General features: G+C 42.2%; 1 protein-coding gene across 2 annotated transcripts in view; it reads left to right on the forward strand.

Annotated features, from left to right (window-relative positions):
- The first annotated feature begins 1724 nt into the window (after positions 1–1724).
- The window catches only part of cfap77 (cilia and flagella associated protein 77), a 21995-nt gene continuing 8068 nt past the window's right edge, over positions 1725–15651 (forward strand). Inside the window, exons 1-2 of one of the 2 annotated variants that reach the window (XM_048242845.1) lie at positions 1725–1940; positions 2085–2191. In XM_048242845.1, the coding sequence (XP_048098802.1) occupies positions 2129–2191 (63 nt within the window). In that variant the 5' untranslated portion in view covers positions 1725–1940; positions 2085–2128. Of the gene's footprint in view, positions 2192–15651 lie in introns of both variants that reach the window. The other variant, XM_048242844.1, reaches the window with a different exon arrangement.

A 15651-nucleotide genomic window follows, 5' to 3' on the forward strand; every position in this document is an offset into this window, starting at 1 on the left:
TTTCGGCCGGCAGATATATCAGACCAGATTATTAATGGTTACAACAATGGCATAATCAGAAAGTAAATTGTTTATTTCTAATCTGTAATCTGCAAAATCTAAGCAAAATAAGATCACACAAATGACATTTTAAACAGATTCAGCAGCCATTACCGATGTCATGCCATGTTTGTTTACCTTTTGTTTTCAGACGTTGCCGCAAAAAGGGATTATGGGTAGGAGGCAGCATGAAGTGTGCATCGATTCCAAAAATGACCGTTATTTGGGAACTAAGATATCTTAAAAGGCAGCCGGTTTGAAAGAATCAGTTAGATAAGGCAGCAACTTTACTGTCAAAGTCTTTCTCGTTATGTCTTTCCACAACTGATAGCGAAGAATCATATAATATACTGTACTTCGTAACATGAAAAATTATATTAAAAACAGACAACATATGTTCACATTCATGGCACAATTCAAACGGGACCAGAAAATAATTATTTTCTCACATTCACTTGCATTGACGATTTTTCAATCTAGAGGTCCACTGGGGGTTTAGCGGATGGGCGGGACTTACAAGCTCTATAGAGTGGTGAAGTCCCGCCCCTTCTACTTCCGGTCCATGGGACCTATCTTTCAAAAAATTATGAACGGGAGTTAATGGAGAGATAACATTTATTTTTTGGTCCAGTTTGAATTGTGCCACAAATTTCACATATGATGTGTGTGAATTTAAAAGATAATTTTTCACGTCAAGAAAGTACTGTTGTTCGATAGACTTCAAAAGTTATGTTGGTTTTGTGCGAATCCACTCAGTGGACTACATCTCTCGTCTCGAACGATGTACGTCACCAACGTAATGAAACGATAAGAGCTGTTATGCTAGTTAACGGTTGCATCTTGCTGCCTGCTATGTCACTTAACAGTATGTAATGTACAGTCTATGGATCTAATACAACTTACCTGATGTGTTTAATCCTCTGACTCATGGAATTTTCTTCGGCAAGGAAAGCCCAATTAAGACCTGTTGCTGGTATGCTGATACAATCTAGTGTGGCTGTGAATGACCTAACGTCACTAGCGCGACTGATGGGTTTGTAGTCGTTGGAATTACGATCTTTCACAATGTTGTAATTCAATAGTTCTGAAACAAACTGCAAATGTCTTTACATGAAAAAATTGTCTTTAAAATTGACAAACATCATATGGGTAATTCAAGGCACAAGTCAACCGGGACCAGAAAATAATTTATTTTTCGCCATAGACTGCCGTTCAAATTTTTTTGAAAGATAGGTCCCATGGAGGCAAACGGAAGGGGCGGGACTTCACCACTCTATAGGGATAGACAGTAGCGAAAACGGAGACGGGGGAGGGAGGAGGAGAGGAGGGCATGGGCAATGTGCGTTTCGTCGTTTCTACCACTAGCAAATCATTGTGACATCATTGTTTTCCTACATACTGCCCCCAACTGGATTGGCGTGTGGAGTGTGAATTAAATAAAACGAAATCCTGACGGATTGTGCCTTTAACCAGGAAGCGACAACACTGCCTGGAATCAGGATTACTTTTGGTTGTACCTATGGGTTGTACATGCCATATCAAAGAAAGTTACTACCAAAGATTAGGCCTAGAGCGCAACTAATTTGTGCCATGGTCTGGCGTAGCCATGGGCGTAGCTTACTCTGATCTGGGAACAGAATGCATGGATTGTTTGATGTGCGTTTCCATAACGACCAGCGGAAACATTAAAGAGCGGAAGTGGAATTTTATTAATCGTATCGCATCGTGAACCGTAGGCTACCTAAAACCTTGTTTTAACTTTTGCAAGCTGGTAAAGAAAAAAAATTACATTAAATGACATCGATCGTGTGGTAGTTTAGAGATTGTATTGCATTTGCATTATTGTATTGCAATTGCATTATTTCTGGGACAACGTAGCCTAAGTCAGAGGACTGCTGTCTGTAAGTTAACCTTGCAACCGTGGTAACCTATTTCGTTTTCATCGCCTAAAGAAACAGGACTATGAGTCGTTTCTTTTATCTACCCAGATATTTCGCTAACTCATTGTCATCTTTCCTATGTTCCTGGTATTTCAATGAGACCAGAATTCCCTTGGCTAAATAATCTAGATTCTGGAAGTTTGCCGACAATGGAGAGTCCTCATATTGGTGTTGTCCGGGATTCCATGTTGACAAACCCACGTTTAATACGGGTAAGATTCACTTGAGTATGCCTGTAGCGAAATTGATGTAAGCTAAACGTATTGCTGAAGCATAGAAATATCACTAGAGGGTACTGTTGCTCTCCGAGTGTGGAGTTGTGCAGGCCTACCACTACAGGGGTGTGCTGGGATGAGCATCCAACACTGGAGGTTTCAACACTCATTTCACCCTCTCCTTCATGAGATCATGTGAATGTATTTTATTTTTATTATTATTATTATTTATTATTATTATTATTATTATTATTATTATTATTATTATTATATTTATTTAAAGTGTTCCCAAAACTAAAAGCCATGGTGTCCTTGGAAACTAATAACCAAAGTGAAAACAACAGAGCTACTTTTGAAGCAGGTTTAGGTTAAGTGTCTGATCTGGTAGGCCTACTCCTGTTAGAACTGCCCCGGCAGTTTTAAATCTACTACCCATATTCACTATTAAAAAGCAAGTTTTTTGGAAAAATTAACTGTTATTGGTGGTGCCTTAAGACAGCATTTCAAGCATCTTCTCCTGGGAGCCGAACAGCATCACTAAGGGTGATGTGACAACAGACGTGGCATGGGGTTGTTTCGCTCCAAGGCCTTTTGGTGCTGTTAATTGGTGGTGGTGTTTGGGTAGGTGAGTTTGATGTAGGCTACTTCTGTTATCTTGTTTTTGGAAGGTTAGCTAGGTCTGTCATTTTCTTAGGGCAATGGATGGTATGCCGGCTGTCTTTCCTTCAGACAGCAGATGGCGCCAAATAGACGCTAGTCAAGAGTCTGCTAGAGCGCCAGCAGGTTGCTGTGAATTACCTCTCGCTGCTGAACACATGGGGATGAAGCGTCTCTGAATTAGCTTTCCAAATTGGAACACAAGCTTACATGAGGGGACATGAGCCACATTTCCCAGCATGCAATTTTATTATTCTGTCATATTGATTACTGTTCATTGGTCCTTGTTGACTAGATTTGAGAGCTTTGGGTTCTAATCGGTCAACAACCTGTTTAGTGTATTAGATTATGTTAGATGCCTGTTTATGTATGAGATTATATTAGATGCCTGTTTAGTCATGTATGAGATTATATTAGATGTTTTGAGAAAGAGAAGAGTTCATATCTGAAAAGTAGAGCAACAGAGAGAGTGTGAATGACTGATTGAGTGTTTGTGTGAAGATGTTGGTTTGTGTTTCATTGAGAGAAATTGATTTGAGAAGCATGTGTGTGACTGTGTGGGTTTGTCGTTAATCAAGTTGTTGTTGAGACTGTGTGTGTGTGAGAGCGAGAGAGAGAGTGTGTGAAATGGAGAAGGTTGTGTGTGTGTGTGTGTGTGTGTGTGTGTGTTAATACGCATATGAACTCTGGGGTTACCACTAAGCTGTCTCAGCCACTGTTTAAAATCTCTAAAGCACACAGGAGTGCCACAGAGAAAAGTTTACATAGGAGAGGGCAATTCACTCTCTCTTTCACAGACACACACACACACACCAAATGTTTTGTGTTTCTCCCTATTTCTCTCTTTCTTATTCAAATGTCAAATGAACTTTTTTGGGGACAACTGTTGACTATCACAAAGTGACCAAAGTGCAGATGTGTCAAACACTATCCAGACAGATATACAAATGCCTGACAAATAGATAGAAAGGATACAAGACAAAAGAAGAACAAAGGATTGGCAACTTTCCCTGTGACCATGGATGCATATTGTGACCCGTCATTATGGAATATTCATATATTAACAACAAGAAGAAGAAGATCAATTGTACAGTGTCTATAAAAAGTATTCACCCCGGATATTTCACCATTTATTGCTTTAATAAATTGAATATTTTCTTTCAATTTAATTTGCCATTGTTTTTACAATAATTTACAAAAATACCCTCTTTAATGTCAAAGTGAAAGCAAATTTCTACAAAGTAATGTTAATTCATTGCAAATTATATAATGCAAAATAAGCGATTGAGTAAAATAAGAAATAAGTGACTGAGCTAAATCCAACCAATTGGTGCTGATAGTCTCACAACTGAAATGGAGATCGCCTGAGTGCAGTGAATGTGTACTGTATAGTATAGTAATATGGACACCTGTGTCTGGAAGGTCCAGTCACTCAATCAGTATTCCTGGCTATAATTCCAGCAATCTAGACAAAATAACACTCCAAACAGCTCAAAGAAAAGATTATTGAAAAGTATAAGTGTAGGGATTGATACAAAACCTTTTTTCCCTGGAGTACAGTGAAATAGATAGATAGATATATACTTTATTGATCCCCAAGGGGAAATCCATCATTAACTCATTGAATGCCAAGCTGTTTTTGGGAGCTTTGTCCTAGAGTGCCAGCAATCTAGACCATTGTTGATGATTTTTGTACAGCCACAGCATATTCTGTGTTATAGCTATGAACACATACAATAGCTCAATTAAAAGGTGAGACTTTAAGCTCTCGGTGGGTGCAAACCGTGTATTTCTACACGCCTCTGTTCCTGAGAAATCCCAAGCTAAACAGTAGCTAGTTTTCATCAAAATCACTGTTTTTTTTCTAGAAATGGAGATATAACGTCTTTCATGAAATATGAAGCGTTGCCTGTTACTTACTTGTGTAGACTTTCCGGGAAGTGATCAGCGAGACCTGGCGAGACTGCCACCTAGTGATAGACCCACGAAAATGGCCTGGTTTTGACCTGACGTGCATGCGTCACTGATTCAACCCAAAGCGGCAACTGAGTTATGATAAAATGTCCAGATAAAATGTCCAGATTGTGCGTTTTCATGAGTTTCACGATCGTCATATATTTCATTTCCATTCATCACAGAGTTCCCAAAAATCACATATAAGGTGTGTTAGAGTGTCTAGTTTAAGTAATTAAAAAAAAAAAGCTAAAAGCGTAATATTACGTTTTTGGCACTCAACGCATTTTGGCACTCAATGAGTATGAATGTAAGGAATATGGCAAATGTGCAAATCTGTCTAGAGCAGGCCGTCACCACAAACTGAGTGACCATTCAAGAAGAATAATGGTGGGGGGGGCCACCAAGGCACCTATGACAACTCTGAAGACAATAAAACCTTGAGCGGCTGAGATGGCAGAAACTATGCGTACAGCCACCTTTGCCCAAGTTTTTTACCAGGCAGAGCTCTATGGATGAGTGGCAAAGCGCTTATTAAATCTGGACTAAATTTCACCCAAAGACATGTGGGAGACTCAAAGGTCAAATGGAAAAAGGTTTGTTGGTCTGATGAGAGCAACATCAAAATCAAGCTTTTTGGTCATCAGACTAGATGATATTTTTGGCGGACACCAAACACTGCACATCATCAATCCTGTAGAAAATCTGTGGCTGGACTTAAAAAGGGCTTTTCACACCCGATCCCCTTCCAATCTGGCAGAGCTTGCAAAGAAAAATGGAGTAAAATTGCAGTATCCAGATGTGAAAGCCTAATTGAGACCTATCCATGCAGACTCCATGCTTTAATTGTGGCCAAAGGTGCATCTACTCAATGCTGAATTGAAGGGGGTGAATATTTATGCAATCGCTTATTTTGCATCATATACTGTATTTCTAATTCATTAACATTACTTTGTAGAATTTTTCACTTTGACATTAAAGAGGGGATTTTTGTAAATTATTGTAAAAAAGACCAAGCTTGATCAAGATTCCATTTATAAAAACAGTAAAAGTGGAAATATCCAAGGGGGAGTATACTGTTTATAGGTAAAAAAATAAATAAATAAATAAAAGATGAAGGTTGCTATACTCATGTAAAAACTTAAGAAAGAAAATAGAGGAACTTAACATGCATTGACATGCAGTGACTTGGACATTTCCCTGGTGTTTTTAAGTGAACAGCACTTAATGTTGTTTTTATGAGGGCTGGTTTGCCGAATCACATTTTTATTACTTGTTTATTGCTATTATAAAAAATGTTCTGAAAAAAATATTATTAGAGTAATATAAAGTCATTCACTTAAATTTGATGTGAAAATAATGGTAGGTTTTTGGGTTATATATGTTTAAAGTATTCATAAAGAGTTTAGCAGACATAGGCCTAGGCTAAGGGATTATTGCTTGGTGTTTCTTGCACAGAAGTTGCTCTTAGTGTCTACATTTGTCAGGTACCAGGGGGTACCAGCACATGAAGCCTCAGTCGTATCTTAATCAGTTTGTTTTTTCATTCATTCTGGTTTGGATCTTCCTTTTCCTTTGTCCTCTTTGATGTACATCGGCTGCAGTACGTGTTCATGGTGTGATGTACATAAGCTGCAGTATCTTAACGTGTTCAGGGTGTGATGTACATCGGCTGCAGTATCGCGTCTAGTCCTAGGCTTGTATGTTAAAAAACATTTTTTTAAATAGTCTAAATGGCTCAAGCATCTGCTAAAGAAATCTTAGACCCTACTCTCTCTCTCTCTCTTCTGTGTGTTTGTGTGTGTCAGTGTGTGTGTGCGTGTGTGAATACTCTGCTCCGTTGACCCCAGCCCTAGCCTCTGCTGCCCTCTCCCTCGTCTGGGGACGCTCTCGTTGCGGAGGTCACTGCCTGTTAATAAAGCTGCTCTCGTTGCGGAGGTCCCTGCCTGTTAATAAAGCCACAAAGCAGACAGACTGCCAGTAAATGAGAGCATCCAACACAAAAGGCCACCAGAGCAGCACTAAATTAGCCCAGAAAGAGAGCCTTAACAGCCGCTAATCTGCTTCTGATTGCCCCTTTCAGCCCATTGTGTCTCCACTCTCTGCGCTCGGGAGTAAAAAGCCGGGAGAGGAGAGGTGTTGGCCAGAGTGCTCTGAACACGTCGTCTCTGGACGGCCTAAATGATTCCATGAGCAGATTAAAATGGCTAAGCGGATTAGGGAGCCGCCCAGGAGCACACAGAAGCTCCCAACACACAACAGCAGCACGGCTGCCTTCTCCCCTCAGCCAGTTGGGAGGTGGTGGAACCGGAGTGGGACTGCACACAGAGACACTGACACATACACACACACACACACACACACACACACACATTCAGGCTTATGGTGACTCGGCAAGTAGCCACACAGACACATGTAGGCAAGTAGCATGGCACCATTGTGCTCCTTCATAGCACACACTACCCACCATAACTGTCAGCTTTAATCTGTTCACATATTGGCCTGTGATAAAGCTGTGACCGTGTCAGTGCTCTGGTAGGAAGTATGCCTAATCAGTATGCAGTGTTCCAATGAGAATCTGACAGGGATAGATAGATAGATACTTTATTGATCCCCAGGGGAAATTCAAGGTCTCAGCAGCATACATACAACACAAACACATTCTTTAACAGCAGAAAGAGTAATTAAAGTATATAATATAAAAACACAACTAAGCAGTAAGGGCAGTAGAAGATAAAGAATATGCTAAATATACTAAAATACAAATTACAAAAATACAAATTATACTAACTAACACTTAATCTAAATCAATTCTAAAAACAGTATCCACATAGTGGTGATTAATAAATCAGAGGCGCTTGCAATGACTGAGGCAGGGACTGAGCCTGTGATTCTCTGTGCATAGTAAGGTATGGTAAGGTGCTCGAAGGTGCTCTGTGTGAATGAGTGTCATGGTGGTAGTGCAATGGTGATAGTGGTCATGGTGATGGTGCAAATGAGTAAGTCAACAGTGCAACAATGCAGAAATAAAGTAAAGTAAAGTCTATATATCTATATATTTAACTATTTAAGAAAATGTATAAGTTCGGCTGTGGCATGGAGGGGGGTGTTATGCATATGTGCTAATGTGCTAATATAGCACGCAAACAGTGAGGCATAAAGACAGTGATACAAGTGGCTAGTGGACAGACAGTACCAAACATGGAGGGGATGAAGAGGCAGACAGACTATGCAGAGAAGTCTATCTCTCCTCTTCCCTTAAGTGAGGCATTGAACAGTTCAATGGCCCTGGGGACAAAGTACTTTCTCAGTCTGTCCAGTTGTGCAAGGCAGTGGCCGAAGTCTCCAGCTGATCAGGCTCTTCTGCTTAACAATAGTGCTGTGGCGTGGGTGACACTCATTGTCCAAGATGTTGATCAGTTTGTTCAGGGTCCTTTTGTCAGATAGTGAAGTGATGCACTCCAGTTCAGCTCCCAGTACAGAGCCAGCTTTCCTTACCAGCCTGTCAATTCGCCCCACATCCTTCTTCCTTGTGCTTCCTCCCAGCATACTACTGCATAGAAGAGGACACTGGCAACAACAGACTGGTAGAACATCCTGAGGAGCTTACTGCACACATTGAAGGACCGCCCAGCCTCCTCAGGAAGTACAGCCTGCTCTGCCCTTTCTTGTAGAGTGCATCAGTGTTGGCTGACCAGTCCAGTTTATTGTCCAGGTGGAGACCCAGATACTTGTAGGTGCTAACCATCTCCACATTGACCCCATCAATGTGGACTGGTAGCAGAGTGGGCTTAGACCTGCGGAAATCCACCACCATCTCCTTGGTCTTTGAAGTGTTAAGTTGAAGATGATTGAGTTTGCACCATTGCACAAAGTCCTCCACCAGGCTCCTGTACTCCTCCTCCTGCCCGTTCCTGTAACACCCCACAATTGCAGTATCATCAGAAAACTTCTGCATGTGGCATGACTTCGGTGTTGTAGTAGAAGTCCAGATGTGTACAGGGTGAACAGGACTGGAGAGAGCACAGTTCCCTGTGGCTCGGTGCTGCTGATCACAGTGTCAGAGAGGCAGTTCTTCAGTCTGACGAACTGTGGTCACTCGGTCAGGTAATCTGTAATCCAGGTTACCAGGTGAGCGTCCACACCCATCTGCAAGAGCTTGTCTCCCAATCTGAGGGGCTGGATGGTGTTAAAAGCACTTGAGAAATCAAAGAACATGATTCTCACAGCACTTTTCCCCTTGTCCAGGTGGGAATGTGTCAGGTACATGTGAAGGGTGTGGTTGGTCAGTCGAAGAGCCTGGTGTCCCGGTGAGAGACTGTGATTGATAAGAACTAATGCTACGTTTCACCCTCTCCGTTTTCAAAAATAACATTGTGCACGCCTGTCAGTTTCAGAAAAGTTTTCCTTTACACTAACCCAGGTATATGCCTCCAAGAGCATGCCAAACCTGTACGTGGCAGTGTAACGAGAAGCTCAAGCCCATGTTAGCCAATCAGAATCCCGAAAATATCAACAACCGCAACGAATCACTTTTTCACTTTTGAACTGACTAAAAATCTCCGCCTCGTCACATAATCTCCGTTTGTACCTCTTTAGACGCAAACAAACAAACAGAGTTTTCCCAAAAAAAACATTAGCCCGGAGTTTTTAAAAACTCTGTTTGCGGGGGGGATAAAACCTCCGTTTGCGTCTAAATGACGGAGTCAAACGCAGAACAACATCACCGGTTCGCGTCTAAATGGCCGGAGTCAAGCATAAGAACAACATCACCGGTTGCGTCTAAATGACAGGGTCAAACGCAGAACAACATCACCGGTTGCGTCTAAATGACAGGGTCAAACGCAGAACAACATCACCGGTTGCATCGTTTCGTTTCGTCGTCTAAACTGGGCCTAAGTGATCAGTGTTCCTTTTGGAGGTTCTCCCATTCAGTGTTCTGGTTAGAAGCTAGAGTAACTCAGTGTTCTGGTGAGAAGCTAGAGTAACTCAGTGTTCTGGTGAGAAGCCAGTGTAGAAGCTTCAGGTTATGTTCAATTATGTTCGGTTATTTCAGTGCATGTTCAATCAGGCCGCTATTTTCACTCTTGTCACACAATGGCGTTTCATTTTGACGAAGGTCCGATTGACAAAGAAGCACAAAATCATGTAATATTCATCCGTGCAATTCACCGTGAGAGGGCGATAAGACCATGACATCACATTCCATTCTTTTCCAAACGAGTTTTTCAAGAGAGCTAGAGTTTTTCAGCTGAATCCTAAATATAGGCTACTTGAAAAGCATTCTCCATCCCTACATTACGCATCGTGGATTAGAATAGAATAAAATAAATCTTTAACGTAGGCTAGCTAGCCTAAGCTACGCCATAGTGAACATTTGTGTTTGGCTCACCAGACAGATGGACAAACAACATCTCAGACACATTGAAGATATAATTAAAACAAGTACAGTACAAAAAAGGGGAAACATAGCCTATAGAAAATTAATAAATAAGTTTAAATATAGCTGTACAGATCAGCCGGGTATGCATGTTGTCACTAAGTCTGGTTAAGAATGCTGATGGCATTTGGGATAAAATATTTTTTTTAATAGGCTACACGGCTCTCCGACTGGGAGTTTTGTAGTGTTGGAGGCATAGAGCATATCGGCAAGCTGTCGGTTGGTGCGTAAAAAGTTTGCCTTTGCGCTAAAAAGCAGTTCCTCGCGCAACTTCATTCGTTTTCCTGGACACAAACCCACGAGGATCATTAAAGTGTAGTTTCACCAACTGGCAGGTCAGCATCATTACATTTTCCAAATGTGCACCGAAATGTGTCCAATAGGCTACCCATGCCTTCCGACATTCACCCTTCCGATGATGGAGCTTAAAAAGTTTAACTTGGCCCACAGCTGCAGAACCAGCGTTAAAATAGAAAATTGCATTTGGGATTCTCAAAGAATTCTATGGCCCACTCAATCTGTGACAAGGTAGGCTAGTTTAAGAAAGCATAATTGAAAGCAGTCAATACAATACGTGATGTCCAGTGAATTATTTAATTGTGCTTTTGACATTAAATAGATATGATATGATATAAATCTTAAACATCGCATTTGACACGGTCAGTTAGGCTTATATGGTCAGCAGGCTTAAGTATTGCTCTTTTTTTTTGTTATTACAGTTCTCTCTCCTCGTAAGCCTCGACTACTCCGCCTCTGAAAAAATCGGTGCTCTTCGTTTCACGGTTTCACTCATAGTTTCGACTCTCAATAGATGATGCCTTTATAAGTTTGCCGTGAACAGCAAGACAACTCTAGGTTATCTAACACAGGGTTGATTGAACTAACTGGTAACGGTGTTTTGGAACCGACAGCTCTGGTTTTAGTAAGCCACAGGTTCAGACAACCCAAAGGTTAAGTTTTATCTCAGTGTTTGTTAAACCTCCTTTCTGGAATACCCCTCTGGTGAGAAGCTAGAGTAACTCAGTGTTCTGGTGAGAAGCTAGAGTAACTCAGTGTTGTGGTGAGAAGCTAGAGTAACTCAGTGTTCTGGTGAGAAGCTAGAGTAACTCAGTGTTCTAGTGAGAAGCTAGAGTAACTCAGTGTTCTGGTGAGAAGCTAGTGTTCTGGTGAGAAGCTAGAGTAACTCAGTGTTGTGGTGAGAAGCTAGAGTAACTCAGTGTTCTGGTGAGAAGCTAGAGTAACTCAGTGTTCTAGTGAGGGTGAGAAGCTAGAGTAACTCAGTGTTCTAGTGAGAAGCTAGAGCAGTGGTCCCCAAACTTTTTCTTCCGAGGGCCAGCTCACTATGCCTGGCTCTAAGAGAGAGCCAGAGATTCTGAGTATATTAGTAAACATAAATAGCTTAGTGCTGTGAACAACAGCAGTCTACCTTAGTTGAATATTCCATTACATTTAATCATAGGCTACTGCAATTTAATACCATTATTAGCTGTGTTTATATTGCCATCATGCCATATCAGTGTAAAATGTAGCTCAAATAAAATAATAATAATAAAAAGACTTTAACATTCCCAAAAGTATTAGCAGGGAGTCCCAAAAGTGTATTTTATCCAAAATGTGTGGACTCTGAACTCTGTGTATTTGCATACACAGCTCAAGTTGTGAACAAGCAATATCCTACAAATAATTTGAAGTTCTCAAACTATGAGAGTTTTATGAAGTGCAGGCAAAAACATCTGAAATGACCACTTTCACTCACCTGATGAGAACTTGTGAATTTGTATGAACATTTGAACGAATTAGAAATAATTATCCCAGAAAGTCCCAGAAATATGACATGACTTAGTTATTAAAAATTAATTGATACACTTCTAGAATACTTTGAGCACTAATGCAGTCAGCCTCTTGCATTGTTTGCAGGTAGGCCTACGTTTCATTCCGTTTTCGATGGCAAACGCAAAACAGCGCCAAAACAACCACCAGTGGACAAAAAGAGTATTACATGTGTACTGTTAAGACTCGCCATAGAGAATGAATGGGGGAAATTACGGAAGTTATAGTTTGACGATGTCGTACTCCCATGCGGGCCAGATACTATATACCGCGGACATGTTTTGGGGGGCCACTCGAAATGAGGTGGCGGGCCGTATCCAGCCCGCGGGCCGTAGTTTGGGGACCACTGAGCTAGAGTAACTCAGTGTTCTGGTGAGAAGCTAGAGTAATTCAGTGTTCTGGTGAGAAGCTAGAGTAACTCGGTGTTCTGGTGAGAAGTTAGAGTAACTCAGTGTTCTGGTGAGAAAAGTAACTCAGTGTTCTAGTGAGAAGCTAGTGTTCTGGTGAGATGAGTAACTCAGTGTTCTGGTGAGAAGCAGTAACTCAGTGTTCTAGTGAGAAGCTAAACTCAGTGTTCTGGTGAGAAGCTAGAGGAACTCAGTGTTCTGGTGAGAAGAGTAGTTCATTGTGCCAGTAGAGACTTGGAACTGGTCAGTTATCAGACAAGAACCTGTGATTGGTTTACGACTGGTCAATGTTCAGCTGAGAGGCTGTGATTGGGCATTGTTCAGGTGACAGGCTGTCATTGGTCCTTGTTGAGGTAAAAGATTGTGATCAGTCTCCGGACTTCATGATTCACTCTGACAGCGATCAGCTGTTTCATCCTGTGCTCAGTGTCCTTGTGTGGAGTGGAGCAGTCTGGCTTAATTACCCCACGCTCAGCTCCCTTTACCCCGCCCTTCAGCTGTCAATCATGTGGCGCTGGTGACGTAGGAGAGGGAGCGTAGAGCGAACAGGAAGTGGACTCCTGGGGCGGCCCCTCAGCATCCTGCTGAATGGGATCACAGAGCGGCGCTCAGCTGTCAGCGCGCCTCAGAGACAGTCTCAGACGGACGAGAGTCAACACAGTGAACCTGTCAAAGCACCTCAGAGAGAGTCAAGACAGAGTGAACCTGTCAAAGCGCCTCACAGAGGGGGTGAGACAGATGAGAGGAGGAGTGGAGGGGAGAGAGAGAAAGAGAGAAGAAAGAATGTAAGACTGCTATGCTGCCATGGAACCTCATGGAGGCCAGCACATGCCTATATGGCACCTCATGGAGGCCAGCACATGCCTATATGGAACCTCATGGAGGCCAGCACATGCCTATATGGAACCTCATGGAGGCCAGCACATGCCTATACACCCTTGTGCACATTGATTGAAACAAGTTGGCAGCTGTCTGAGAACGGAGGAGGAGCCTATCTATCTCTGTTGCACTCTCATTTAACTTCTTTTATTTCAGTGTCACCTCACCTACCCCATCTACCCCACCTACCTTACCTACCCCACCTACCTCATCTACCTCACCTACCTCATCTACCTCACCTACTGTACCCCACCTACCTTCACCTACTGTACCCCACCTACCCCACCTACCTTATCTACCTCACCTACTGTACCCCACCTACCTGATCTACCTCACCTACTGTACCCCACCTACTTCACCTACCTCACCTACCTCATCTACCTCTCCTACTGTACCCCACCTACCTGACCTACCTCATCTACCTCACTACTGTACCCCACCTACCTCGTCTTAGCGTAAACAGCATCTGCCCACCTACTGTTGCCCCACCGACATCATCTAAGGTCCCACCTACTGTACCCCATCTACCTGACCTACCTCATCTATCTCACCTACTGTAACCCACCTACCTGGTCAGTGTGTCACCTCACCTACCCCACCTACCTGACCTACCTCATCTACCCCACCTACTGTACCCCACCTACCTGACCTACCTCATCTATCTCACCTACTGTACCGCACCTACCTGGTCAGTGTGTCACCTCACCTACCCCACCTACATTACCTACCCGATCTACATTACCTAGCTCACCTATCTTGGGAGGGTCTTTTTTACTGTCCTTGAGTAAATACATATGTACACATAGGTAGGAGGGAGCATGAAGTGTGCATTGAAGCTGGCTCCAAAATGACCGTTATTTGGGAATTCTAAAATATCTTAGAAGGCAGCAGAATTTGTTTTTTCGGTTTCGAACCGCACTTGCTGCCTCGCTCCCCAGTTATATATCTTAACTCATTGAATGCCAAGCTGTTTTCGGGAGCTTTGTCCTAGAGTGCCAGCAATCTAGACCATTGTTGATTTTTGTACAGCCATAGCATAGTCTGCGTTATAGCTATGAACACATACAATAGCTCGATTAAAAGGTGAAACTTTAAGCTCTTGGTGGGTGCAAACCGTGTATTTCTACACACCTCTGTTCCTGAGAAATCCCAAGCTAAACAGTGGCTAGTTTTCACCAAAATCACTGTTTTTTTTCTAGAAATGGAGATATAACGTCTTTCATGAAATATGAAGTGTTGCCTGTTACTTACATGTGTGAACTTTCCGGGAAGTGTTCAGCGAGACCTGGCGAGACTACCACCTAGTGATAGACTAGGGTTGGGCGATGTCGCCTAAATTGGCATTTGACGATGTGTACAGTAAAACATCGTGATGGACGATGATATCGTGGGGGGGGTAGTGTAGTAAACAGCCTATAGGTATGTCTGTACAGAAATACATTTATAATGTTCTACATAAAAAAAAAATATATATATTATATAGGCTATACGGCCTGATGAAATCGGACAGCTAAGAGAGACATACTGACCAGGCTACCGAAGTTGTGTGGAAGATCTAATCCAAGAATTATTGTGAAAGACGGATAGACAATCAATCTGAACACTTGCGTGTGCACCAACCAGCGAAATATTACACATTGCCAGCCTTCGCTGGACACAGCAAAAAAGCTACTTAAGACTACTATCGTGGTCACTCATTTAAAATATTAGTAGCCTACTATGCAGCATCCCACGTTATCAGGCTACCGTCTATGCTGACTATGAGGGCGGCGGGAAGTGAAAGTAAAGGGCTGCAATCGCGCAGTCCAGGCTATAGGAGGGTGAAGTAAAAACACTTTTACAAATAACGAATCCCGATTACCACTCCGCTGCTGTCTGGGACTTTTGCTAAATGCATGAAATACAAGCCTTACAGTGAAAGACGGATAGGCTACCTTCTGATCCTATAATTAACGAAATAAATGGTTTATTTTAACACAGAGAAGAAGGACGCATTTGGCACATTCACGTCACAGTCCGGAATTAGGGTAGACTAATAAGTCTTTTATTTTACAAGACGGTAGACTAATACGTGATAACTGTTTGGATGACAGCCTTTAAAGTAGGCTCAATTTCATTTTCAGGGAAAGGTTTTTTTTATGTTTTAGCCTGTTACAGCAGGAATTAGTGACTGGCATGTGGGGGCGTGGCATCACGATGGTTGCTTTCCATCGTGATGCCTGTCAGGTAGATAGACCCACGAAAATGGCCTGGTTTTGACCTGACGTGCATGCGTCACTGATTCGACCCAA

The sequence above is a fragment of the Alosa alosa genome, chromosome 5 (genome assembly GCF_017589495.1).
Source record: "Alosa alosa isolate M-15738 ecotype Scorff River chromosome 5, AALO_Geno_1.1, whole genome shotgun sequence".
NCBI lineage: Eukaryota > Metazoa > Chordata > Actinopteri > Clupeiformes > Clupeidae > Alosa > Alosa alosa.